Source organism: Pezoporus occidentalis, unplaced genomic scaffold (assembly GCF_034315485.1).
Source record: "Pezoporus occidentalis ecotype Australia unplaced genomic scaffold, CSIRO_AGI_Poc_V1 ctg267, whole genome shotgun sequence".
Taxonomy (NCBI): Eukaryota; Metazoa; Chordata; class Aves; order Psittaciformes; family Psittacidae; genus Pezoporus; species Pezoporus occidentalis.
Window position 1 is genome coordinate 546,422 of NW_026914578.1, and position 25,158 is coordinate 571,579.

Below are 25,158 nucleotides of genomic sequence, written 5' to 3' on the forward strand. Positions count from 1 at the left end.
TACAGAGTGATGGAGTTGGTTGTGAGTTTGCATCCATAGGTATTTGCCTGGAAGTAGCACCAGTGCAGCTGCAGGGCTCAAATGTCTCTGCAGGGAGGCCTGTGGATATGGCCCATCTCCAAAAAGGCAAGGAAAAGAGGAGATGGCTCTAGACAGAGCAGGAACAGCTACAGATCAGAATGTCTTTTTGGTGGTAGCTGAAAGACACAAGTGGGTTCACTGGCGCAGGGTGGAGCAGTGTTACTGTGCTCCAGGACCAGAGGTTAGTAGATTATGAGAGTGGTCCCTTCCTGGCGCTTTGGATGTCATTGGCTGTAGTTGCCATCAGCTTCTATAAAAACATACTGCAATAAAATGCCTTAAGGAGAAAACTTGGCAATTATGAGGTCAGAAATTCTGTGATAAGAACAAAATGCAGGAGGATCTTAGGAGATCTCCAGCACTTCCTAGCACCAGTGTTTTCCAGCACCATAATGTTCCAGATGACGAGTTTACACTGTGTACAGGGAGAATTACAATGTGTTACAGCCTTGACAGAAAGCTCGTTTTTTTACCAGTAGCATCAGTAAGTAAACAGTTAGAACCACCAATGGAAAATACGTGGTGTATTTTGTTCAGATCTGTAATAATGATTAACACATGATTCACTTTAATGGGTGTCCTTCTTTGAAATGCACAAAGATTAATTTTATGTCCAGGGTGAGCTTGCACAGTCCTTGTAAAATGTGCAGAATGCAGGAGGAAGTAAACGTTAATGCTTTACAAATGGTCTTTAACTTCAGTGATGTGTTTAAATGTTGGATGTTTATTGTCAGGCTAATGAGAGGGTCTGAATGTTTTTTATCTATGAAATACATGTCTCAAGATGTAATGCTTGAGGGAGCAGGCAGCTATGGTCCCCGTCAGCAGGTGGGCAGGGAGCTTTACAGCCAAGCTTTGTGTCACCCCGCTCCTGTGATCCTTGATCTTAGTGGCTCATCTGTAGAAATGCTCTGTATTTTCTGTGAGCAGTCAAGGCTCTGGAAGTCCTCTAAGACACCATGGTCCAGCAGCCTGGACACTTATGTCATGTAAAGAGCTTTCTGAAAGTGTCAGTGTGGAACACGGTGAGTTTAAATGGCAATTTGATATTACTCTAATTCGTCAGAGGGTGAACAAGGTTGGTCCTTCCTTGTGCTTAGTGTGGGCTGGTCTGCAGCTCCCAGACCACCCAGTGCCTCTCAGAGCTCAGCTTCCATCTCAGTGGTGGCTTATGGGATGAAAGACAAGATGCTTGTTCTGCCTGGAGATAAGAAAGCACCAGGGAGACCTTAGAGCAGCTCCACTGGCTAAAGGGGCTATAAGAAACCTGGAGAGGGGCTTTGGACACAGGCCTGTAGGGACAGGCCAAGGGGAATGGCTTTAAGCTGCCAGAGGGGAGACTGAGATGAGCTCTTAGGCAGAAGCTGTTCCCTGTGAGGGTGCTGAGGCACTGGCACAGGATGCCCAGCCCCATCCCTGGCAGTGTTCAAGGCCAGGTTGGACACAGGGGCTTGGAGCAAGCTGCTCTGGTGGAAGGGGTCCCTGCCCGTGGCAGGGGGTTGGAACTGGATGAGCTTTAAGGTCCTTTCAAGCATAAACCAGGCTGGGATTCTGTGGTTCTATGATCTCATGGGAATTCCATTCATTTACTGTATGATCTCACAGGGCAGATGCAGGATAGTCTGGTAGGGGTTTAGGCTGTGTTTTGGAGTGACCTATGCAGGAGGTGATTTTGGCTTTTTTTGTTTTTGAGTAGCCCAAGGAGAAAACACCTTGGTGGAAAAATGAAGGAGAAAACTCCAAGGAGAAAAGATCCGTAAGACTTTTCTGTTCCCCCTGTGTATTAATGCTGTTTGTCTAATGGGGGGGGGGGGGGGGAGACGGGGAGGGACTTCCAGGGGAAAATGTAGAGCATTTGAAGGCAGTTTCTAGCCAATATAGTTTCATGGAGAAGTTTATTCTTTTTCAGTCATTAAAATGGTTTCTGTTAATACTATAATAGGTCTTTCTCACTCTCTACCAGCCGAGAAGGGGTATTGTTTAACTATTGTTAAACACCTACAGCAGGACCAATTATATCCTATATATGGTAAAGCCTTAAACCTGTAAAATAAGAGATAAAAAAAGAGCAGTGTAAGACGTGCAGTGATTCACAATTCCTGTTTACAAACTGAGAGCAGAGCTGCTTGCGTGGCGAGCATCCAGCAAACAGGCTGAGGTAGTTTGTGTTGTGTCAGCTGATTCTTCTTTGGAACTCTGGTAATACACTGCTTACTTCTAACAATGCTCCTTGAAAACAGCACTTTTTGGCAGGCCTGCTTGGATTGTGTTTGTAGTGTCAGCAACAAACATACATCTTGTTTAGAAAGCAAATTCATTTTCAAGATGATACATGTATGGTATGAAGACAGGCTGAGGGATGTGGGTTGTTTGGCCTGGACAAGAGAAGGGTCCACGGAGACCGTAGAGCTGCTTCCAGTGCCTAAAGGGGCTACAAGAAAACTGGAGAAGGGCTTTGGACAAGGGCTGGTAGGGAAAGGCTGAGGGGAAATGGCTTTAACCTGCCAGAGGGGAGACTGAGATGACAATGGCCTCGCTCTTATTTTTTAAGGCAACTATCTTTTTGCTCTGTGTTTCACAGCACTTGGCAAATGAAGCTGGTAATTACCAGAATTTATAAATGCAAAGCTGACATTTGTAAATTATTAATCTGTATTACCCTAAGAATGAAGCTTAGATGGATATCAGCTGGATGGATCAGAGGAGAGATCCATCTGGTGCTGGAGCACCCAGGGTGGCTTCTGGAAGAGTGAGGGCAATGCAGAGCCAAAGGGCTGATGGGTTTGCTGCCGCCAGCACAGTGAGACTGTCTTGGGGGTGGCCAGGAGAGCGCAGGTCCTGCATTGTCAGCAGGTAGAGGCATTCTGCCAAGTACAGTCACCTGCGGACTGCATTTAGAGGAGCTCCACCTTCCTGCCCTTGACCCAGGTGTCCCTCCCAAATCCAGCTGTAGCTAACCTCTGGATTTGTGATCAAGTGAAACCTAAAGTTAAATGTTGACTTCATTGTTCCTGAGGTCTCTGGTGATGTGGTATGCAGAAGAGCAGGAACCGTCTCAGGGTTTAATCTGCTCATGGGATTGTATCTGATTCCACCTGTTTCAATATTTATTAGCTAGTGTTTAGCAGAAACCTCCTTGCAGATGAATGACATGCTAGACAAGCACACAGGCCTCCACGAGCTACCACCATTCCCGTGTAGATCATACCTTACTGTTGCTGAGAGCAGCCAGGTTCTGCAGCAAAAACACACCAACTTCTCCTTGACTGTCTCCTACAAGAAGGCAGTCGGTGTTCTTAGCAAAGAGGACAGATGTGAATTTGACTGTTGGGTTGGCAAAGCGAGACAGCACGGGCTCTAAGCTGCAGTGAAGGCCAGAATTAACAGGTCACATTGTGTTGACTGAGCCTGATAGGTGTTGCATGGTTTACTTTCTACGTTCTAGATGCACTCAAAAACTTAAGAAGTGAAACAGTTTTTTCTTTAGGCCTCTACCATAACAAAAATCCCAGCTGCTATTAACTAAGATATCCTGGCTACCTAAAATCTGTTCTATTGCCTGATATGGGCTGGGGGGTGATATCTTTATTATATGGAGAATTTGCTTTTTGCTACCATCAGATATGACAGGCTCCTTCTCCATGTGGGCTTCATGCTGTGGTTAATACTGAATGGAACAGCCCAGCAGTGCAAGGCCACAGGTTAATTGAGGTGAGATGTGCACCTGCTTTACAGTAGAGGGGAAACGTGAGAGCTGCCTCAACTTCTGACCATCCTGTCTTTATGAAAGATCAAAGTGTTTCAGTTCTTTTTCCTTTTAACTGTGGCAGAAATCTATTATTTCTGCAGGAGCAAAGCTCAGTTTGCCCGTTATCAGTTCCATAAAACATCCAGCTCCTTCTCTTGTAATCACAGTTCTCTGGTAACTACCATGTGCTGTTACAAAATGAGTATTTTAAAATGCAATACTTTCAATAGCTGAGCAAGCAAATGCTCACTGATGAGTAACAACAGTGATGAGGCAATAGTGTGCAGCCTTTGTGCCATTAAGTTTCAGAAACTTCTTTGAGAAAAGTGTTTACTTACATGCTGACCCTAAGATCCCAAATTTCTACTCTGCTTTCATTCACTGCTGCGAACATGAAGGCTGATTTTGAAGACCACATAATGTCATGAACAAAAGCACTGGCAGAACTGAAGGTTAAAACAGGTGTCTGTGAATCCCGGTGCCACAGGATAATGCTCCAGTCTGCAGAGCAGCTGAGGAACATCTCAGTGCTGAGAGGGTTCCAGGTGACTTTGTACACAGGACCCTTGGTGTTTGGGAAGAAACAAAGAACTTTGTGTTATTCTAGAGCTACAACTTCCCAGGATGGTTTTTAATAGGGACCTTTCATGGATACTCTGGCTATCCTTTGACCCTAAGAGCAAAACCAGCATCATGTGTCACCCATTGGAAATTAGGATGGAGCTGATGTGATAAGGCAGGAGGGATCTTGGGAATAAAAACCATTCAGCTGATTCTGCCCCTTCACCAGTTGTTGGACTGATGGTGAGAGGGCAGCTTCTTGGATGAGGCAGAGACTTAACTGCAAAAGAGGTGCTGTTAATGTTCTGCCACCTTTTCCTCAGAGGTGAGACTGTTTAACTGTGGTTTGCAGGCCAGTCACATTACTGGTTGTTTTCTTTATGTAAAGCCAGAACTAGAGTTTTAAACCAGTTTATAATACAAGTTTTAATAGCTTACTTAAAAATCCTAATAGTGATCTGATAAGACTGTGATGCTTTATGCTATGGAAATGTGTTCCTCATAGAAGTAGTTTAGGTTTCTTTTGTTGCAGATGTTTTCTTTAGTAAAAATAAGCAAAGGAGCTAATACATTTGTGAACTTAATTGAGCAGTTTCTGCTGGCATTGCTTTTTCTACTATCACTTACCTTGTGGCCTCTGTATGTCTTTAGAAACTGCCCGTTGCTTGAACAGGAGCACTGGTAGATACAACCCTCTTCTGTTCCAGCCAGATAAAAGTTTGTATCCTGAAAGAAAGGTAAAAGTAGCCTAAATTGGATTAACCTATTTCTCACTCATCTGAAAGTCTGTGAAAGGACTACATGAGTTTGGCAGTGACAAAACTGAGGAAGAAGGATGGAGCTGCCAGGCTGTTGTGCACTGAGTTGTTAAGGTGTATGTGCAGTAGATGCAGTGGTGACAGAATGTGTGGGATTTGTGATGTGTGTTCTCTGTGCAGAACATACACTGTGAGTTCTGACTCCTGAAAATCTCAGACTTTATGCAGTCCACATGGGCAAACACATGAATTCCTCACGCACTCTGTGGACAATATTTAGCTGGCTAAAGAGCCATGTAGGGCCTGGGCTCGGGAGCTGCTGAACAGTCAAGTTCTCACTGATGTGACCAACACACAGAGATCTGCCCTAGGATCTGGCCCAAGGTGAATGTGAGTAACATGGCTGAAATGATGGCGTTGTTCTCATACAGGGCTTATGTTTGTTTAACATTTCATCCATCTTGGGTAAAATTGTTACTAGCTAAGAAGCAATTTGTTTCAGAACTAAATATGCTTCAAGTACCAGTGCCAAGTCCCAGCCTAGTGCATACTGAAGTAGCTCCAGCTAAGGATCTTGCCCCTCCTGTGTGGTTTTCCCAGGTACTGCTTTAGCCAGGATGGACATTCTGAGCCTACCTTTGGGTGGAAGTCAAAGCACATCCCAGCTGCCTGTCGAGATATCAGTGCTTCGCTTTTCCTCTCTTTCTTACCTGGTAATCTTTTCTTCTCACTTCCTTTTCGCTTTATTTTCATCAGATCTGTGCAAATAGCAAGAGTTTTTGTCAAACAAGAATGTGACAGTGCTATGAGTAACTCGTGCTTCTTTGGAATGCTCTTAGATGCTTTATGTATGGTAACTGGTATAAATGTCACCTGAAATGAAATGGAGCAATTCAGGTGTTATCCCTCTGCAGGAATGCTGGAGAGGATGGTGCTTACCAGTGCAGTCAAGTCTTTTCTGTATATACCACTCGGTTATTCGGCCGTCTGCTGAGATACAGAACAGTCTCTCTCTTTTGCCACCTCCTGCCTCACCTCTGTCCTGTTCCACCCACCTCAGTTGCCACACAGGACCTCTATGTTTGTTTGGGGATTCACTGGGACAAAAGAGGCACGTGATAAATCACACATGAACAAAACCAAGAAATAATTAACCGTCCACTTTGTAATGAACGTTAAGTCTTATGACAAAGATATTGTTAGCTTTTCTTAAAAACAAAACGAAAGAAATCTGAACATTGGTTCTTTTCTCCAGGAAACTTTTTCTTTTGTCATGCATGTTTGGTATTAACAGTGCCCCAGGTTCAGGGCACTGTTAATGTGCTGACACACCTTTCATTGACACCTGAATCATGAAATCAGCTTGTAGGAGACTTGTAGGAGAGTGTCCTTAAAGATGCATGTCTCCCTAATTCCCCCCCTCTCTCATTTTCTTCTTAACTCCTGCTTATCCCTCCCCTGTTCAGATGTTCTTTCCTTGTTTGACAAGTGGAATCAGTGAGAAAACACCAACATCTGCAACTGGTTTCCCATAAGGGTTTATTATGTGGGTCAGGGTTGTCTTAGTAAGTACATGGAGTATGAAATGGTATGTGGTGGTAACTTGTAACATTTTCTTACAGCGTGGTGCTCATTTGTTTCACCTCTCCAACATGGGGAACTCGCTTTGTATGCACAGTAACAGGCACAGAGAGTGTCATACCTCAGATAAGGACCAGTGATGTTAAAGCAATATAAGCATTTATCAGCCTGAGTAAGAGTAGAGAACAATGGCAGTACAGAAGGAGAATGCTGGTGGCTGAGGATTAAGCTGTTACTATTCCCTCAGCTCCTCAGTTGTGGCTATTCCTTTACTTTTTAAGAGGTGATGAAGGTGAGAGGAGATGTGCAGTCATTGCCTTACCTGCTGTCCAAGAGCACAGTGTCATTACAGCTCTGTACATCATAGATTGTGACAGATCCATCGTACATTCCAACTGCCAAGAGATTTGGGCTTGCCATGGAAAAATCCAGAGCAGTAACACCATACTCACACTGGAAAATGCGCTCTGGCCACTGACCAGGAGAAAAACACAAGGATGTTTTAAATTAGTTTCTTAATTTACTTCTGTCTTCTCAACATTGGATACTGAATTGCCAGGCTCTGCTGGAGAATTCAAGTGCTGATGACCATAGTGACTATAGAAACACAGACAGAAATCAGCTACTATATTCTAAAGGGTTTGGTTTATTTCAGCCTAGAAAAGAGAGGCTCTGCAGAGACCTCATAGAGGTCTTCCAATACCTAAAGGGGCTACAAGAAGACTGGAGAGGGGCTTTGGACAAGAGCCTGTAGGGACAGGCCAAGGGGAGTGGCTTTAACCTGCCAGAGGGGAGACTGAGATGAGCTCTTAGGCAGAAGCTCTTCCCTGTGAGGGTGCTGAGGCGCTGGCACAGGGTGCCCAGAGAAGCTGTGGCTCCCCCATTCCTGGCAGTGTTCAAGGCCAGGTTGGACACAGGGGTTTGGAGCAAGCTGCTCTAGTGGAAGGGGTCCCTGCCTGTGGCAGGGGTTGGAGCTGGATGAGCTTTGCGGGCCCTTCCAACACAAACCAGGCTGGGATTCTCTGATTTCTTGCTGCAGCTGATGTAATTAGGGGAAAATAAAGACTATGCAAAATATTACACTGTAAAATAAGTTAGATGGGTCTACTCCAAACCAACCGCCTAAAAATCAAGTTCCCTAAGATTGAGCTATGTGAGTGCAGGTTGATTTGGTTTCTTTTCTTGGATTGGAAAGGATAATAATTGAATTTAAAATTCGCTTTTTCTCTGTGATGAGCGTTTGGAATTACTGAACAAACGGCCTATGAATTTTGAAAAAAACAAAAGATAAGTGGATTTATTTTCACATTTGCTGTGCTCAGGACTTTCTTCCAGTCTAAATAATGATTTCTACATACCTGGGCCTACCCACAATAGTAACAAAACAGGTTTACAGTCTTGGGTAGGTGGCTCTAGGGATTGGAAATGGGGCACGGACACCTGCATTGCTATGTTGCCTGGCATAGACTGGTACTACCTGTGAGTAGTGACCATCTGCTAGTCGCTTGGCGGCCTGTAATGAGTTTAGTTCCTGTGAACAGATGTCCATGTTACCAAGCCACCAATCATCACCTCTTGCTGGAAATGTCAGTTGAGAGGACACACAGACATAGAACTGAACTGTTTCCTACAGGTGCTTTCCTGGGGTCAAGATTTAAGCACATTGCTAGGTACTGTCATCAGTCAGTTTTCCAGAGGTGTGTGATTTGTGATAGCAAATTCGACCTCATTGCTAGGTCTTGCTTTTAGAAACAGTAAGAGGGAAATATATAAAGCAGAAATAGTATAGCAGGAAAATGCATTGAGGAAAAAGAAAGAAAGCAAAGTGGCTGCTCATTACCATGGGGTTCTTCAGTGACCAGCAGCAAGCCAAGCCTTTCTTCTGGCCTTTAAAATCAAATGCTCCATAACCAACGGCTAAAAGATCCTGAAAGCACAGATGAACATAAACAACCTCAGTTTAATTGGAAGTTCGGTTCTGTATTTCTAAAAGGCAATGTTCTGTTAACAGTGCAAAGTCTGGAAAAATAAGGCTCATGTGCAAGTGGAATAACACACAAGAACAACAGAATTTCTAGAGTACTGGAAGCTCTTTCAACTAAAAGTGTATTTATAGCCACTGTCAGTTGTGTTTGCAATTCCCGCTCCTGCCAGCATAAAAATGTGTTCCTTTCCAGAGAAACTAACACTTTAAAAGGTATTTGTTTGCCCTCTAATTCTAAGTTTTAAGTCTATAAACGTGTCCAACTTAATCATATCTGGGCATCTGGTGTGCTAACAGTGTGAAATGGTCTTTATGTTCTTCCATTTTCCCTTGGGGCAATCTTCCTGGTTTTATGTTTCTCATCCTCACCTGCTTTTTACTTTCCTTCCATTCATTATTTTTGTTGTGGCCATAAGAGAGCTCTGTTGGAAAAACTGAGCCTTAGGTTGCAGTGAAAGAGGAGATGACTGAGTCATTCTCACCTCCACTGAAACCAAACTGAATAAACCTGGTCCAGCTGCTCAGAAATCTGTGCCTGTTGTGTTGCGTCTTGTCCTTAAAGTTAGATGAATGCTGCTTTCCTGGGAGATTGTAGTTAGAAACAAAGATGTGGTATCCTGAGAAGGTGCAGGAGAGACCTTATAAAAGCCTTCCAGTACCTGAAGGGGCTACAAGAAGCCTGGACAGGGGCTTTGCGCAAGGGGCTGTAGGAACAGGACAAGGGGAATGGCTTTAACGTGCCAGAGGGGAGATTGAGCTGAGCTCTTAGGCAGAAGCTCTTCCCTGTGAGGGTGCTGAGGAGCTGGTACAGGGTGCCCAGAGAAGCTGTGGCTGCCCCATCCCTGGCAGTGTTCAAGGCCAGGTTGGACAGAGGGGCCTGGAGCAAGCTGCTCTAGTGGAAGGGGTCCCTGCCCGTGGCAGGGGGTTGGAGCTGGATGAGCTTTATGGTCTCTTCCAACACAAACCAGGCTGGGATTCTATGATAAACTGTGATGAAAAAAGTTTAGCAGTAGGTTGTTAAACTCAGTCTTCCGATTCTATAACAGCCCAAGTCTATTATCTTAATGTTGTTGTTGTTCAGGTGACTGCCCCTGGTAAACTGGACCAATTAACTTCAATTCTGAACCAGTTAAAGCTGTTGTGACAGATTTTGTAGGAAAAGTCTATTGCAGTGGTCCAACCTGTAGGATAATGTAGCAGTATTGTTATATGAAAGGACAAAATGCAGAGGGTGAGATGCAAAGACAGCCCACCTGACTGTAAAGACGAATCCATTTCTCTGGTATCCCCTCCCAACAAAGTACATCAAAATCAGGGTGTTATTTTTATACCAACAATGGCTTAGACCATTTTGAAACAGCTTAGAGGATGATTTGTGAACTCACGGGGTTTACTTTGCTCCAGGCCATACTGCTCACGCTGTGACCATTAGTTAAACCACATGCATAAGACCACAGCCATTCCAATGTGGGAACTGGTGCAGTTTCTTCTTTTAGAGCTGACAGAACTGATGGATCAGTGAATGCTGCCTCTTGCTCATCCTTTTGCCTGTCAACCTTTTCCTGTTTAGCTTCTTTTTTGTCTTCCTCTGTACCATTACTGTCTGATGTAACTCCAGGATCTATAACATACCAATATGGTAGAGTCTGGGTAGTAACGTTTCACTCATCCAACTCCAGTCATTCATATCAGAAGATATTTACCCTTTCAGCAAATATTGAGTAGCAAAATACCCAAAATGAAGTAAAGATTTGAAGAATTAGCACATCCTAGCTAAGTTACGTGGTGCTGTAGTAAGTTGCTCATTACTTGGGAAAATCAAGTGTAGGGCATGTTTTTAGACTATGTTTGCCAAGTATTTTTGTTTAGTCACCCCTTTATATAACGTATAAATCATAAATTGATCTCAGATCACTGTAAACAGAGTAAGAACATGGTAAACTGCCATAGTCTTCCTCGCCTTTGTTGTGTTCTCACTGTAGTTAGTTCCTGAAGAGCAACAAGATATAACACTTTCATTGCTTGAGAAACTGTAACTCTAGGACATGGAGGTACCATACAATATCAGCAGTGTGGCTCTGCCTTTGATTTTTGTTTTAATCCCTATGTTAACTTGGAATTCCTGTACAAGGTAAAATATTACTTAGAACATTGGCCCAGGGTATACCTCTTACAGTCTGCAATGAATGTATATTGTTAGACACTGAGCATCCATCGGGCTAAAACTTCTGTTTACTGTCAGTGTCCTCATAAAATAAATCCCCCAAAATCCCCACCAAACAAACTGTAAAAGACATTCCAATGAAAACAGGTAGCTGGAGAAGTAGCAGAATTAATCTGTATCTTAACTGTCAGGAAACAAGTTTGACTGATATTTTGAGTAAGTCAGTTTGTGGTGATGAGAGGAGGACTCATGTATTCAGTTTTTGTACCAAGTATGGTAGGGATGCGTGTTAAAAGTGAGTTTCAAACTACAAAGTACATGTTGCCGTCTCCTAAAGTCTCCTTTCCTTTGTCTACTTCTTAAATGACTTGTCTGTAGAGATATTGGATGAGGGACAGGACTCTGACTCAATAGCATGCAAAACCTTGTGCTGAAAACAGGGTAGTCAATAATAATCAAACCTATAAGGATGGGAAACTGCCGATAAGCTGCAAGTTTGGGTTGGAAAATATTCTCCATTAGAATCCTCTCCATGAAAAATAAACCCTTCTGAAGGTTTTCTGGTATTGGGAGAGCTTCTGACTGGTACTCCTCCTGCTCCTTCTCCTCCTCCTCTTGGTTCTTGGCAACAGCAGCACTTCTCGAAGTCATAGAAGTTGTGCTGCCTGACAACAGATAACACAGGAAAAGCCAGTTTGAACATGAAAATACTTAGCACATAAAAATCAAGGGGATAAGAAATCTCCTCTTCCTCCACCTGCAAAAAAGCATAGAAGAATCTGTCATCATCAAAAAATACTTCCACTCAATTTTTTCTGGCTTTAATTTTGTTAATTATTTTCATGCTCAAGTACTATGATAAGATACTAGTGGAGTTATTCACAATTGGTGTTTTGCTTCTACTGTCCTAAGTAAAGACCAGCAAACTTTGTCACTGGCTATTTATCTGTATTTAAGATAAATAGATTTAAGATATGATGGCAGTTCACAGACGGTCTCGGTGCAGACCTGTCCAAGACTCTTTGGCAAACTCTCTTCCAAGTGCCAGGCAGGCAGCCCAAGCACTTTCTTCACACACCGTACGGATGTGCATGGTTTAGAAGGATGAAAACATGGCAGGAACGTCAAACTGGAAGAATCTTACCTTTGGTAGACGAGACAGGGGTAGTCTGATCCTGCTTTTTAGTGGTGTGAGGTTTGCTGCTTGTTTTGGTTGCGGTCTCTGTCTTGCTATCTGTGCTGCCTTCTGTTTTGAATATTGGTTCTATTTCCAATGCATTAAATGTATCATAAAAGTCCCAGGAAGTGACCATCTCCCCTAGGAATGAATTACACTGTGTTATGCAAGTCTCTTGTTTCAGTATGTTACTGTAAAGGTAGATTTAGATGAGATCTTAGGCAGAAGTTCTTCCCTGTGAAGGTGATGGAACACTGAAATGGATCGAATGGAGAAGCTGTGGCTGCCCCATCCCTGGCAGTGTTCAAGGCCAGGTTGGACACAGGGGCTTGGAGCAAGCTGCTCTAGTGGAAGGTGTCCCTGCCCGTGGCAGGGGGTTAGAACTGGGTGAGCTTTAAGGTCTCTTCCAGCCCAAACCACTCTGTGATTCCTTGTGGTAAAGACTATGTACAGCTTCAGATTACAGATTTACTTCCCATACTGTGCTCCCGACTGTTTGGCTGAGGAGATTTGAACCCAACTGTGGGTCAGACAAGGCTGTAGCAGCAGCTGCTGTGTGACTGCAACAACTCTAGTGGGGTCTGCTGGGTATGTGGCTTCCCTTCAGCAGGGTCAAACAATGCTCTATAGCCTTCCCTTTGCGTGTTCAGCTTTTCAGGTATGGGTTGGAATGAGCTCTGTTGATGCTCAAGGCATGCAGAAAGGGGGAAGATATGTTATTCAAATCAGATCAATATCTGTTTTACTTCTTTCCCCCCCCCCCCCCCCATTTTACATACATGTAATGAAAACAAAGGAAAAAAGTTTGCAATGACAATTCCCATGGTTTTCTTTGGCCTCCTACACCAAAAAAAAAATGCCCTTAGTGAAGCAAAGCTCAGCACATGCATCTAAAACTTTGATATTCCGTATAACCTTTTTTTAGAGCATTGAGGCTGAACATTGTGTAAAATTGCATCTATCTTGTGGGACTGCCAAGATTTTCTGCTTTCCCCAAGACATTCAATCTCATACCAGAGGTTCTCTTTGCATTACGACAAATAGAAATAGAAATCAGCATCACTGAGAAGCAAAGGGGAAAAAAGGGAACTGTCCTTTCATATTTCAGGAGCATAGTTGAGTAGTAGGGGCAAGTTCTGCCTCCTGAGCAGCAAACTCTGCTTGCAGGGTGCCGAGGCAGGAAGGACACAGCAGCTCTCTGCTAATGTAATGCCTGTTTTATTGCAACAGACACAGTGCACCAAAACCAGTGCTTGAGTTTTGGGAAGGACAGAAAAGGCCACCCCAAATCAAAGTGGCTCTTGAAGTTGAGGAGACGTCTTCTGCTTAGGGATGGAAGATGAAAAGAAAACCCTTTCCTCAGTATCCGAACTGTGCACAGAGAGTCTGCTGAGGTCCCACAGTACAGCTGTAAGGCTGGAGTTTGCCCAAATAAATGTTCAGTAAGTAAACTGAATGCTGGAGGGGGATTCTCCATCAGGGACTGTAATGATAGGACAAGGGGTAATGGGTTAAAACTTAAGCAGGGGAAGTTCAGGTTAGATACAAGGAAGATCTTCCCTGTGGGGGTGGTGAAGAGCAGGTTGCCCAAAGAAGTGGTAAATGTGCCATCCCTGGCAGTGTTCAAGGCCAGGCTGGAGAGAGCCTTGGGTGACATAATCTAGTGTGAGGCATCCCTGCCTGTGGCAAGGGGTTGGAACTGGATGATCTTAAGGTCCTTTCCAACCCAAACCATTCTGTGATTGTATGATTCCAATAATAACCTGCCGAGGGTACAATCGGTGAGAGCCTGTTCTTATTAAATACCCTTTCTATATGGGCCTTGGGAACTTTACCTTTGTCTTCCATGATGATTCTGTCACATTGCACCTCCTTGTTCTTGGTGGCTCCGTTGAGGGTTTGCATTGTTTTTTCCACAAAGCGGTCGTTGTCAGCCTTGCTCTTGCATATGTCAGTGTAAACCTTGTTCCGCTCCCTCAGAAAGAAGGGAAAAAAGTGTACATTGACAGTCTGAAAACCATTTGCATTCAACTTCACATGTTGGACAGGAAAGGATACTCCATGGCATAAATTTACTGCTTGGGTTTTTTTCTGATTGCTAGATTTTATTTCAGTCTATGTATTGGCTTTCAGCAGCTATTTGTGACCTTGTGATGCTGTTCTAAACCAGAAATGGCCTGCAAAGGTAGACATCAGCTACTCCAGCTACTTTTGGTGGGTTTCAGAGGGTTCAGAAGTGTGTAGTTCTCATCGCTTGGGAGTGAAGGGCAGTGCATCTGGGAGACAGAAATGAAACTAGAGTATTTCTGTTTCATCCAGCCCTCAGGTTCTTAGGAATGGTCAGTAGGGATTGTGAAGCTTTTTCTACTGTTCTGGTTTAAATATTCTAACAGCAGATAGAGGTGATACCCCACCTTAGATCACAAACAGGCTGCTGTGCTCAGGAGCAGTCACTGCCTGTTCCTATACTTGGCACTGTGTGCTGCGTACACTGGCTAAGTCTGATTCATAGGGTGCTCTTCCTCTTCCCTTTTCCCCCAAATCACACCAGTTCAATTCACAGGCAGTGGGGGTTGGAGTCCTACCATGAACATTTTGTGTGTGTGTGTGTGTGTGTGTGTGTGTGTGTGTGTGTGTGTGTGTATATATGTATATATATATATATAAATAAAAAAGCATTTTATGCAAAAGTTCTTCCCTGTGAGGGTGCTGAGGCGCTGGCACAGGGTGCCCAGAGAAGCTGTGGCTGCCCCATTCCTGGCAGTGTTCAAAGCCAGGTTGGACACAGGGGCTTGGAGCAAGCTGCTCTAGTGGAAGGTGTCCCTGCCCGAGGCAGGGGTTGGAACTGGGTGAGCTTTAAGCTCCATTCCAACACAAACCAGTCTGGGGTTCTGTACTAGCAGAAAAGCCTCCCGTAGGTCAGTTGTTTGACTTGCCAGCTGCAGACCAGTGCATCCCAGGCTTTAGGGCTGCCATTTACAAAAGCCATGTGACAGGTCTAGCAGTCTGACATCCATCATGGAGAGAACTTTGCTGCACTCTGTCCCAGCCAGCTCCTGGGAGTAAGCCAAACCCCTGTGTGCTCTGTGTTAACTCCCTACCAAAGGTCATGGCAGTCCAGGGAGGAGACTGGAGTAGAAATGCACCAGATGCAACTAAGGACGGGATACAGTATTTTAACAGGAGAGGTCACTCATGGTGGGGTGAGGTTTCTTCTAGGTAGGAGCACTGGAAGAGCTTCAGAGGAAGCCTGAAGAGTTTGTATTTTTGTTACTAATTCATGTATAGCTGTAAAGCTACACACAAGAATCAGTGCAAATGTTTACAATTTCATACTGTTTTCACCAAAATTAAATCCTGTAATTCCCATATTCCACACTTCTCCATCTCATCTTTCCCCTATCACCTGTGTGTTCTCTGGTTACCATCCCCTGCCTTTGCTAATCTGCCTTCTTTTACCAGTGAAAGAGAGAATTAATTTATTCAGTAAGATGGAGCTGTAAGAATTTTAAGCTGTTGTGTCAAAAGAGAGACTCGAGCCCAGTATGGTTTTAAACAAAAGTGGAATGACTGGTTGTGGTAGTCAGAGTACTGAACCTGTGTGTAGGCAGCCTGTTCAAGACTTTGCCACCAGCAGAAATTGAGTGTGCTGAGCATATGTGTGTGTGTACACAACTACGGAGATACATACAGAACTCTTTCAGCATCTTCTGACTCTGTAGACATCACAACAGCTGGCAGATCCAGTATCCAGATAGTTTCTGTCTCTGTGAGGTAAATATCCACTCTCCTATCTAAGTCTGCTTCTGTCAGTTCTTCTTTTATCTCCTCTTGTCTCACCTGCACATCTGAAAAATTAGATGAGATCCATAAGTGAGACCTTTTCTGCTCTAAATGTCGAAGAAGACAGATTAATTCTGATAGTATTGAATGATCAGTTGTGAGGCACTGAGTGAAGTGCCAGGCATCTCACACCCACAGACTGCAGAGTCTCACAAATCACAGTGCCCCAAAGAAAAATGAATTCTTTAATTATACAGCACATGTTCTTTACCAGGTAACTAGTGCTCCAAAGAAGAATTAAGCCTTTAATTATATAGCTTATGTTCTTTACCAGGGCAACTAATGGTTGTGTCCCCTCGAGAGCCAGGCTCTGCCGTTTCATCCAGTACGGACTCAGCCATTGAGGCATTTGATATAGAAGTGGTGCTGCTTCCATATGTCCTTCAGTAACAAAGAAATAAGCAGAAATAGTATGTGAGGGTCCAGATGTCATTTAGCAAAATGCCACAAAAATAGCAGTGTTGTTACCAGGATAAACTACGAAGACTGTAAGCACATACGGTGATGGTTGTGTTGTGAAAGGAGTTGCAGAAGGCTTAGGAAAGAAAATAAATGGTTTGAAGAAGACTTAAAAAGGAAGAATTCCTCTGGCAGCAAGTCCTGAGGAATTAAAGAGCTGCTGGAAAAGAAGCTACTGAGCTCTTGGATTCAGCCCTATCGTATACGAACGTGAAGTGTTGGCTGCCCACTGTGTGATAAGGCTCACCCATAGACAGCACCTATCTCCACCAGGATTCGCATCCTTTGGTGCTTTGCGTGCACTGAAGAGTCTTTGAAATGCACCAGAAACTCTTTTGAAGGGACCAGCTTGTTAAAAACCATTGGTGATGTTCACAGAAGGGATAGGTGTGAGAATGAGAGGTAAAACTCAAAACTTGGTACAGTTGGGAGGTTTGTCAGCAGATTTTCTCTGCCTCAACAGCTGAGCAAAAGCAGTTGAAAAAAACAGTTTTTAAGGTTTATATTTAAAACTAAAGTGAAATAATTTCATTTTGTCTGTTAAATAAAGCCCTCTTGTCTCCAAAAATGATGTGTTTAGTTTTCAGGAGACACTTTTTATTCTTCAGTCATTTTTTTTGTGTCTGTTTGCTCCTGTTTAATATCCCTTCCTCTGGGATTATCCTTTCTAACAGCCAGCCTAGAAAACATGACAAGGAGAGAGTTCCCCAATTGCAATCCCTCCTTCTCAGACATCACCATGGCATTAACTTTGCCAAAGAAAACAGTAAATAAAGCTTTTCTTTGTGTTTTATCCCCAGGGCTGACTTCACCAGTCTTTTAGTCCCTTTGGACTAAATACATAACATCTTCTCTTGTGCAGTCTGAGTGAGCACACACCGTTTGATACACTGATGTGCTTCATTATGTTTCATTTGAAACACAAATAGTCCTTTACCTTCATTTGCATTACTTAATTGAATCTCTCACCCCAAGAGAAAATGGCTCAAGTCCATTGACTTCGTTTATTCCCTCTGTACTGAAGGTTTGTAAATAAAGCTCCTAAGTAGTGAAACATGTAATTCAGCAGCTCTAACTCAAATGTTTTTGTGTAAGAGCATCTTTTGAAATGGATGCACATAATCACAGAGTGTTAAATTGCTTAAATTGGTTACAAATAGAGGATTCTTACTGTGTTAACAGTGTGTAGGTATTTGAACTGAGACATTCAAGGACTTTCTCTACTTAAGAAGTGACATTGAAACAGAAAAAATACAATAAATTTGAAGCTCTTCAGTGAAACCAGGCCTCATGTTTCCCATCCCATAGATGGGAGGGTGTTGATATATTCCAGTTTTGAAAAAAAAAAAACAACCCAAGATTAGGGAAGGCAGAAAGGATCTGTAGTAGCTAAAGGAAGTGTTACTAACAAGCTACAAGTGCCCCACCTCCACTGCACAGCCTTGTTCGGACAGCCAGATCACAACCAGAGCACTGCCTCCTCAATGTCTAAACAGTGTTTTGTGGTGTGCCTATGTAGGTTCTGTTGTAACTTTGTGTGCAGCCCTCACCAGTACAAAGGCTGCTGCTCGTGTGGCTGTCGGTTTGAACCATGAGGTGCTCATTGTGATCTCTAAAATTGGTCCATTCTGGTATGTTACCTAAACATATGTGGTTTAGGAATCAAAGAATCCCAGCCTGGTTTAGTGTTGGAAGGGACCTTAAAGCTCATCCAGTTCCAATCCCCTGCCACGGGCAGGGACACCTTCCACTAGAGCAGCTTGCTCCAAGCCCCTGTGTCCAACCTGGCCTTGAGCACTGCCAGGGATGGGGCAGCCACAGCTTCTCTGGGCACCCTGTGCCAGCGCCTCAGCACCCTCACAGGGAAGAGCTTCTGCCTAAGAGCTCGTCTCAGCTGGCAGGTTAAAGCTATTCCCCTTGGCCTGTCCCTACATCCCTTGTCCCAAGCCCCTCTCCAGGTTTCCTGCAGCCCCTTCAGGCACTGGAGCTGCTCTCAGGTCTCCCCTTCAGGAGCCTTCTCTTCTCCAGGCTGCCCCAGCCCAGCTCTCTCAGCCTGGCTCCAGAGCAGAGCTGCTCCAGCCCTCACAGCATCTCCGTGGCCTCCTCTGGACTTGCTCCAACAGCTCCACGTCCCTCTTGTGCTGTTGCCCCAGAGCTGGATCGGGACTGGGGGGGGGGGGGGTGTCTCAGCAGTAGAGGGGGAGAATCAAAGTAAGAAGAATCTGAGTGAAATTAGAGATATCACAGGAGTGTGTGCCCCAGTCCACCTTCGTGAGCGTTTCAGCAGGAATTCCAACATAGCCATGAATACAGACAGATTCCGTTCATTGTACTTGTGCTAGTCCCCAAATTTTAAGTGAAGACTGACAAGCGTGTTTCTGTACTTGGACAGCCCTGCACAGTAACTCCAGCTCCAAAGCTCTCTGAAGAGCAGGAGTGTGGCTGCTTTAGGTTTGAGGTCAGATTTAAGAACCAGTGCATTGACTTACCATGGGAGGGAGGCTAAACTAGTTCTTGATAGCTGCTGCGTGGGAAAAAGAGCAAGCAAAATGGATCCTGTGGCTCCAGAGAGCTTGTCTTGCCTGAGTGCAGCAGTACTTGGGTCTGGTTGGAAGAGTGGATGGGGTGTCACGTCCTTTCCTTCATCAAAAACCTGGAGAAATACTTAAATAGTTACAATAGTTCCACTGTTTCCCCACAACAAGTGACAGTGATGACACTTGCAACATTTTATCTCATCTGGAACAGGAAGATGACCTGGATCCAGGCAGGAAGCTGGCAGAAAGTATGGGAAAGCCCCCTGGAACTCTCCCGATAGAAATGGCTGTAAATGGCTGGAAAAAATATATCTGTCTGGATGTCAGACCCACTTCCTCTCCTTGGTCAGTCCTAGTGTCTCTTTCAAATTATGATGATGATGATGATGATGATGACGATGAAATGACTATTATTCTATAATCACTATAGTATTAGTCTGTAATGACTGCCAACAGTGGTTTATGGGCTGTGTCTCCTCAACTCAAATTAACAGTGCAGCAAAAGCAACAAAGGAACAGTTGTGCATCATTTTTATTGTACTGCTCAGATTATTTACTTGTAAGGAAGTATTCAGGAAGGTCTTTAAACAGCAGATCACAGTTTTAGGTGAAGACCCAGAAGCGGTACAGGCAATATCTCACATGGATTTGAAAGCCAGTAGTTGTCAGATTAGGAGGAGAGCTGTTATTCTTAAGTTTTTACTATTGGAGATTGGGTTTGGAGACTCATCATTGCCATTTCAGAACAGATTAAGCTCTGTGATCGTTTTCTTCCTCCACAGCTCAGGTTCAGACAAGCCTTTCCTTTCCTCTTCCCTCTCCCACTTCCTGACAGCTTTTAACACCCACCATAACTAAATATTCCGAACTGTTGGCAGCAGCGTAACTGTCTCCTCACCCGTATGATGTACTTGTCTGCAGTTCTCTCGGACGTGGTGGACTGGCTTCTGCAGCTCCCCGCTCTGTACCTGTAGATGCTGCTTGCGATGCTCCCCTGTCTGTAACCGTAAAAACTTGTTCTCGAGGGTTGCCTGAGCCTGGAATTGGCCACAGAAGTTTTGTTTCGATCAGTAAAATGCTAACAGGGAAATACAAGCACTGAACTACTTATCCCTGAACTTTCAGGAATGGTTTAAAGGACGTGAATCTTGAAATTAGGCCAGGTTGGTCGAAGCTCGGAGCAACCTGCTCTAGTGGAAGGTGTCCCTGCCCCTGGCAGGGGGCTGGATGAGCTTATTGACGGGCACTGATGTGGCAATGAAGGGGCGAGGGGTGCAGCGAGTGGGGCTGCTGTGGCGGGGTGCCCCGGTCCCTCCTTCCCCCCCCCCCCCCCACCTCCCGGCACGCCTGGAGCCGCTGCCCCCGCACTCACGTAGGACCCCGCCGGCCGCCTCCGGGGCCCTGCATGGCGGCTGCCAGGGCCGCGCCACCGCGTCGCGCGGTAACCACGGCAACGCGCCCCCAAGACGCGGCGCGGGGATTGGCTGCCAAGGACGGCGCCGCCGATAGGCCGTGCGGCAGCGCGGGCTGCGCTGGGCTCCCTCCTACCCACCCCGCGGCCGCCCCCCCCGCCCGCCCGCCTGAGGAGGGACCCCGCGGGGCCGCGGCCTGCCCGTGCCTGGGCCCCTCTCTGCGCCCGCCTCGGCCTCGGCTCAGGTCTCCGCCGCCCCCCGCCCAGCCCGGGGCTCCTCCCCTGCGCCCCCTTTGTCACTGAAGCACAAAGGTTCTCGTCGGCCCGGGGGAGACTGGAGCTCCCTCCGTAAAGCTCTGCCCCGGTGGCGGGGATCGGAGCAGGTCTGGGCTTTCGGAGGGGGGAGGACTGGGGGGGATGAGGTGGCCCAGTTGATGTGCCGCGGGCGCGTTTTGAGGGTGTGAAACGCGTTTGGTTGGGAAAACTGCCGGGAGAGCCGCGGTCGTTAGTGACCTGTGCGCGGGCAGAGCGGGATGGAGCCGCCGCAGGCCCGGCAGGGCTCCCCGAGGCGCTCCTCGCCGTTACCGGCGCTGCGATGCCGGACTGCTGCATCAGGAGCTCTCTTCCCCTTTGCCCGCAGGACCGTGCCTGTCCTTGCGCCAGCGCTGGGACAGAACCGAGCCTGGGCGGGTGAGGCAGCCGGGGGAGGATTTAGGGAGAAAAGCAGCAGAATTAGGTCTGGGCGCTTGTTTTGGGGTTTGTTTTTAGTGTTTTCCTTCACATAGGACCAACATAACGCTGCCGGGGTCACCCCGCCGGGAGCCCCCCACCACGCTCCCTGAGGACCTCGCAGCGCGCCGGGACAGCTTCCCCCACCTCACCGCGTGAGTACGGCTGCCGGGGGACAGCAGCCAGGCGGGAGGCAGCGGCACCGGGTGCGGGAGAACCCCGCTTGTGGAACCGAGCCCTCCGCGGGTCCCGCCCGGCGCCGCCGCCTCAGCGCTGACAGCCCGGGGGCGGGGCCTTGCGCCTTGAGTGACAGCCGCTGGCGGCGCGCGCCCGTGCGCGGTGACGTCGTGCGTGGCGTGCCCCCTCCTTCCCCGCCCTCCCTCCCTCCCGCCGCTCCGTTCCGCCGCCGCGCAGACCGTGACCCGCCGGCGCCGCTACCCCCGCCGCGGCGGCGATGTGACCCCTCCCCGGGCCTGCCCCCCCCCCCGCGCCGCCGCCGCCCGCCCGCCCGCGCAGCCAACATGGCGGAGGTGAGAGCGCGGCGGGGCGGGGGCCCGCCCGGGAACTTGTTGCGCGGGGCCGCGGCCGGGCGGAGCGTCCCATAAGTTAGTTGTGGGGCCGGGGAAGCCGCGCCGGGCACCGGGCCGCCCGCCCCCCTCCTCTCCGGGGCCTGCTGCCCTGGGACGGGGAGACGAGCCCCGGGGGGGATCCGGGCCCGCCTCGGCGGCGGGGCGCGGGCGGGACCTGAGCGCGGCCCGGGCGGGCGGGCCGGGGGCCTGGAGGCGGTGGCTCCGGGCTGGGGTCTGCGCCTCGTCCGCGAGCCGGGGAGGCGAGGCTGTATCGGCGGCAGCGGCCGAGGGGCGATGCTGGAGAGGGTCCCCCGCCCGGGAGGAGGGGAGCGGGGCCTGTGCCCCCCGCGGGACGGGGCTGAGCTTTGCTGGGGTGGGAAGTGGGGCAGCTTTACGTGCTGTGGCGGGGGGAGTGCGAGCCCTTCGGGGTGGAGAGGGATGCGCTGCTTGCCAGCTCTGGCCGTCTGTCCCAGCGCGAAAGAATCGCTTCTCCCGGGCTTTGATGAGAGCACCGTTGCTTGAGGTTAAAATGTGTATTTAAATACCTTCTTGTAGTCGTTAGAACAAAGGGGAATTGCCTTTACAGGTAGAACGGTGTCTCCTGGGAGGGAGACCTTTCTCCTGAAGAAGGCAGAAGGGCTATTCAGAGGGGTTGCAGGAAGTGGGAAAAGGCTTGTTGACCTCTTTTATGTGGGAGGCAGAGCGAGATACGTGTTTGATTATTGAGGTGTGGATTTGTCCATCCCGATAGGATCTGGGTGAACAGCTCTCCTGCTTCTTAGGAGGCAAGTTAGGACAGATGAATAGATGTTTCATTAAGTTTTCTTCAAATGATCCCAAGATTCCAATCTGAAGGTAATTTGCTGCTTGAGCAGTGTTGACAAATGAATTGGAAATGCTTGTTTGAAAGGTATGCTGTTAAAGCAACAACAACCAGCACCTTGCTTGTGTGGGACAGCAGTTTCTTCCAGCCAGGCTGGGGGGGTGTTCAAGGTACTGGGATCAGAATATTTTACAGATGAGGTTTCTTCCTTCTTCCTTTGAAATTCCTGAATACGTGTGGCTTTTTACTGAGATTTATTTTATCTTTCCCCCCGAAATGAAAACCATAATGAAGCATTCTTCCTGTTATTGGTACGGCATGTACTAATCTAATCTTAGAAGTTTAAAGGATCTGCCTGGGCTTTTTTTTACTGTATCTCAAGGGGCAGAGAATCATAGGTCTGATCTCTGAGCTATTCCTTGGCCAAAAACCCATGGCTATTAAATCCCTGTGCTCTGTGAAGTGGCAGAGGCGCGCTGGGGCCCGTGCTGGTGTAGGCATCGCAGTATTCAGGGCTTGTGTCTCAAGTTTCACCAATTGCTTGTAAGTTTAGTTAATTAAACGCAGCGTTATTGTGAAATCCTCCTGCTTAGCTCTTTTCTGGGGGGAGCTCAAGTCACCATGTTGCTGAAGAGACATGGGCAGGACGCTGCAGTACTTCCTATTCTCTGTTGTCACGTACTTGCACTGACGTTGCAGCAGTGATAGCATTGAGAGTTGGAGGGGACTCGTGCTGCAGAGAGCAGCGAAAGGTCCATGGGTTACGGAGGTCAGGCAGGTTCTGGATTTCACCTTGTGGATGGTGTTCCAACAGGTCAGGCTTCTATTATGTGTTGATCTTGATATTTTACTAAGAAACTAAGAGTTTTGTGGTTTTCTCCGCTCCCTCCCCCTCAGCATTTGGTTTTTGTGAAGAAAAGCAAAGGCAAATTCTTTGTCCTATTTTGGCTTCTTGATTTGAGGTTAAGAGGCAGGAGCAGCATCAAGGGGCTGTGAGAGCTTTGATCCACCTGTGGGATGAGTTCAGTAGCGCAGGGGTGGCAGCAGCAGCTCAGCTGATGTTCCTTCACAGCCGCTGAGTCCTTCACACAACTGTTTGCATGGCTGCTCTGCCTTCTGCATCGGGAATAATCAGAATTTGAAAGATAATAAGACTTTCTGTCAGTGAGTTAAGCTTGGAGCAACGTCCTCAGTATGGTTCCTAGCACAATTTAGGAAATATCAGGGATAGGATGGGAAGTCTCACTGATGGTGTCAGCCATCTGCCTGGAGGAACTGAAGGCAACTGCCGCTATGTGGTGGTGTGCCGAAGGAGGGGGTGTTGGGATAATGCTATGTTGATTGGGAATGAGGGAAAACTGATTCTTCAGGCAGCCCTGGGACTTGGCTGTCACAGCACACAAGGGGCCTGGGATCAGCCTGGGTTGAAAATGTGGGTGGAAAAATAATGCTGCTGTTGTGTCTCCTGCCCTCTTCCCATCGCTCCCCAGTGGAAAGTATCACTCCAGCTCTTCTGAAGGGATGCACAGGAACTCATCCCATAGGAAAATGATTTTAGGTGTAAAGAATCAGCCAGGATTTAATGCTGGAGATAGAAACCTCAACAATTAAACGATATCAATATGAACCTTTTTGCCTTTGACAGGAAGGCTCTTCAGACAGGAGCTCTGAACCTGGGTAATGAGTAAATGAGGCCAGAAACTGAAACTAAATTAACAAAAACTGCATTTCACTTTCACAGAAGCACCAGTTTGAGTAAAGGACAGACCAAACCCAAAAGATTTTGATTATATATTAAACTGGTTTTAGCTTTGGGATTAATTGCCTGTGCTAGAACTTCATTTTCCTTCAAAGCATGCTCACATGACTGGTTTGAGTCCTGGTATTCCACCACGTTAGAAGATTGTTTGAGTTTTAAATCAGAAAGAAAGCATGTTGAACTTAAGACCAGCTCAGGCTTTGTGAATATCACTGTATCATGCATTCAGCTGCTTATTTAGTCTTTGTGGAGGAGTGAATGCTGATACATATTTTTCCCAAGCACGAGTGTTTTAATGCCTATTGAGAAGAAAAGATTTTTGGACTGAAAAGCTTGGTAGGTGAAAGCGAATGGGGTTTTTTGTTTGTTCAGCCATTATAATGTCTGAATAAATTGTCAGAATGAGATCTTCTGATTCAAAGAACTTGCAGAGCCCGGGTCAGACTTTTGTGTTGGAGGGATGGGCAGCTAAATAATGCCTGTAATTTCCAGACGTGCTGAATTCCTGCTGTTACTTTATTTTGTGCCATGGTAAGATGCGTCGGTCAGGTTGCTACAGGCACTTGCCAGGGTACTGAAGAGGCAAAAGTCATGGGAAAATGGTGAGGGTTTGTGTTGGCTGGTTTTTACTAACTCTGAAGAGTACCAGGGCTGCTGCATGGGAAGGAGGGTGGTTTTGTTTGGTCAGAGGTGGGGTGGGAGAGTTAGGGATGTAGTATCATAGAATCCCAGCCTGGTTTGTGTTGGAAGGGACCTTAAAGCTCATCCAGCTCCAACCCCTGCCATGGGCAGGGACACCTTCCACTGGAGCAGCTTGCTCCAAGCCCCTGTGTCCAACCTGGCCTTGAGCACTGCCAGGGATGGGGCAGCCACAGCTTCTCTGGGCACCCTGTGCCAGCGCCTCAGCACCCTCACAGGGAAGAGCTTCTGCCCAAGAGCTCAGCTCAGTCTCCCCTCGGGCAGGTTAAAGCCAT

The 25,158-nt window shown here is 46.8% G+C and overlaps 2 protein-coding genes across 8 annotated transcripts in view; one reads left to right on the forward strand and one right to left on the reverse strand.

Annotated features, from left to right (window-relative positions):
• Positions 1 to 187: 187 nt before the first annotated feature.
• DNAI4 (dynein axonemal intermediate chain 4) lies at positions 188 to 20,397 on the reverse strand. 4 transcript variants are annotated; one of them, XM_062624443.1, is made up of 18 exons: positions 20,266 to 20,397; positions 19,792 to 19,930; positions 18,846 to 19,009; positions 16,169 to 16,278; positions 15,746 to 15,902; positions 13,890 to 14,029; positions 12,022 to 12,195; positions 11,339 to 11,542; positions 10,099 to 10,334; positions 8,570 to 8,656; positions 7,052 to 7,203; positions 6,088 to 6,245; positions 5,785 to 5,906; positions 5,018 to 5,116; positions 4,168 to 4,394; positions 3,290 to 3,443; positions 1,135 to 1,282; positions 188 to 331 (listed from the first exon to the last, which is right to left on the reverse strand). In XM_062624443.1, the coding sequence occupies exons 1-17, from the start codon at positions 20,298 to 20,300 to the stop codon at positions 1,178 to 1,180; spliced, it is 2,463 nt and encodes an 820-aa protein (XP_062480427.1). In that variant the 5' UTR covers positions 20,301 to 20,397; the 3' UTR covers positions 188 to 331; positions 1,135 to 1,177. The 4 variants fall into 4 exon arrangements, with proteins under 4 accessions (XP_062480427.1, XP_062480430.1, XP_062480428.1 ...); XM_062624444.1 differs by lacking the exon at positions 1,135 to 1,282 and having other exon boundaries at positions 208 to 331; XM_062624445.1 differs by lacking the exons at positions 188 to 331; positions 1,135 to 1,282 and adding an exon at positions 1,958 to 2,124.
• Positions 20,398 to 20,493: 96 nt separating this feature from the next.
• The window catches only part of MIER1 (MIER1 transcriptional regulator), a 39,117-nt gene continuing 34,452 nt past the window's right edge, over positions 20,494 to 25,158 (forward strand). Inside the window, exons 1-2 of one of the 4 annotated variants that reach the window (XM_062624449.1) lie at positions 20,584 to 20,687; positions 21,090 to 21,188. Coding sequence is in view for 1 of the 4 variants with exons in the window: in XM_062624447.1 (XP_062480431.1) it covers positions 21,555 to 21,563 (9 nt within the window). In the remaining 3 variants the exon portion in view is untranslated. Of the gene's footprint in view, positions 20,688 to 20,749; positions 21,189 to 21,372; positions 21,564 to 25,158 lie in introns of those variants that run through there. The other 3 variants (XM_062624450.1, XM_062624448.1, XM_062624447.1) reach the window with 3 other exon arrangements.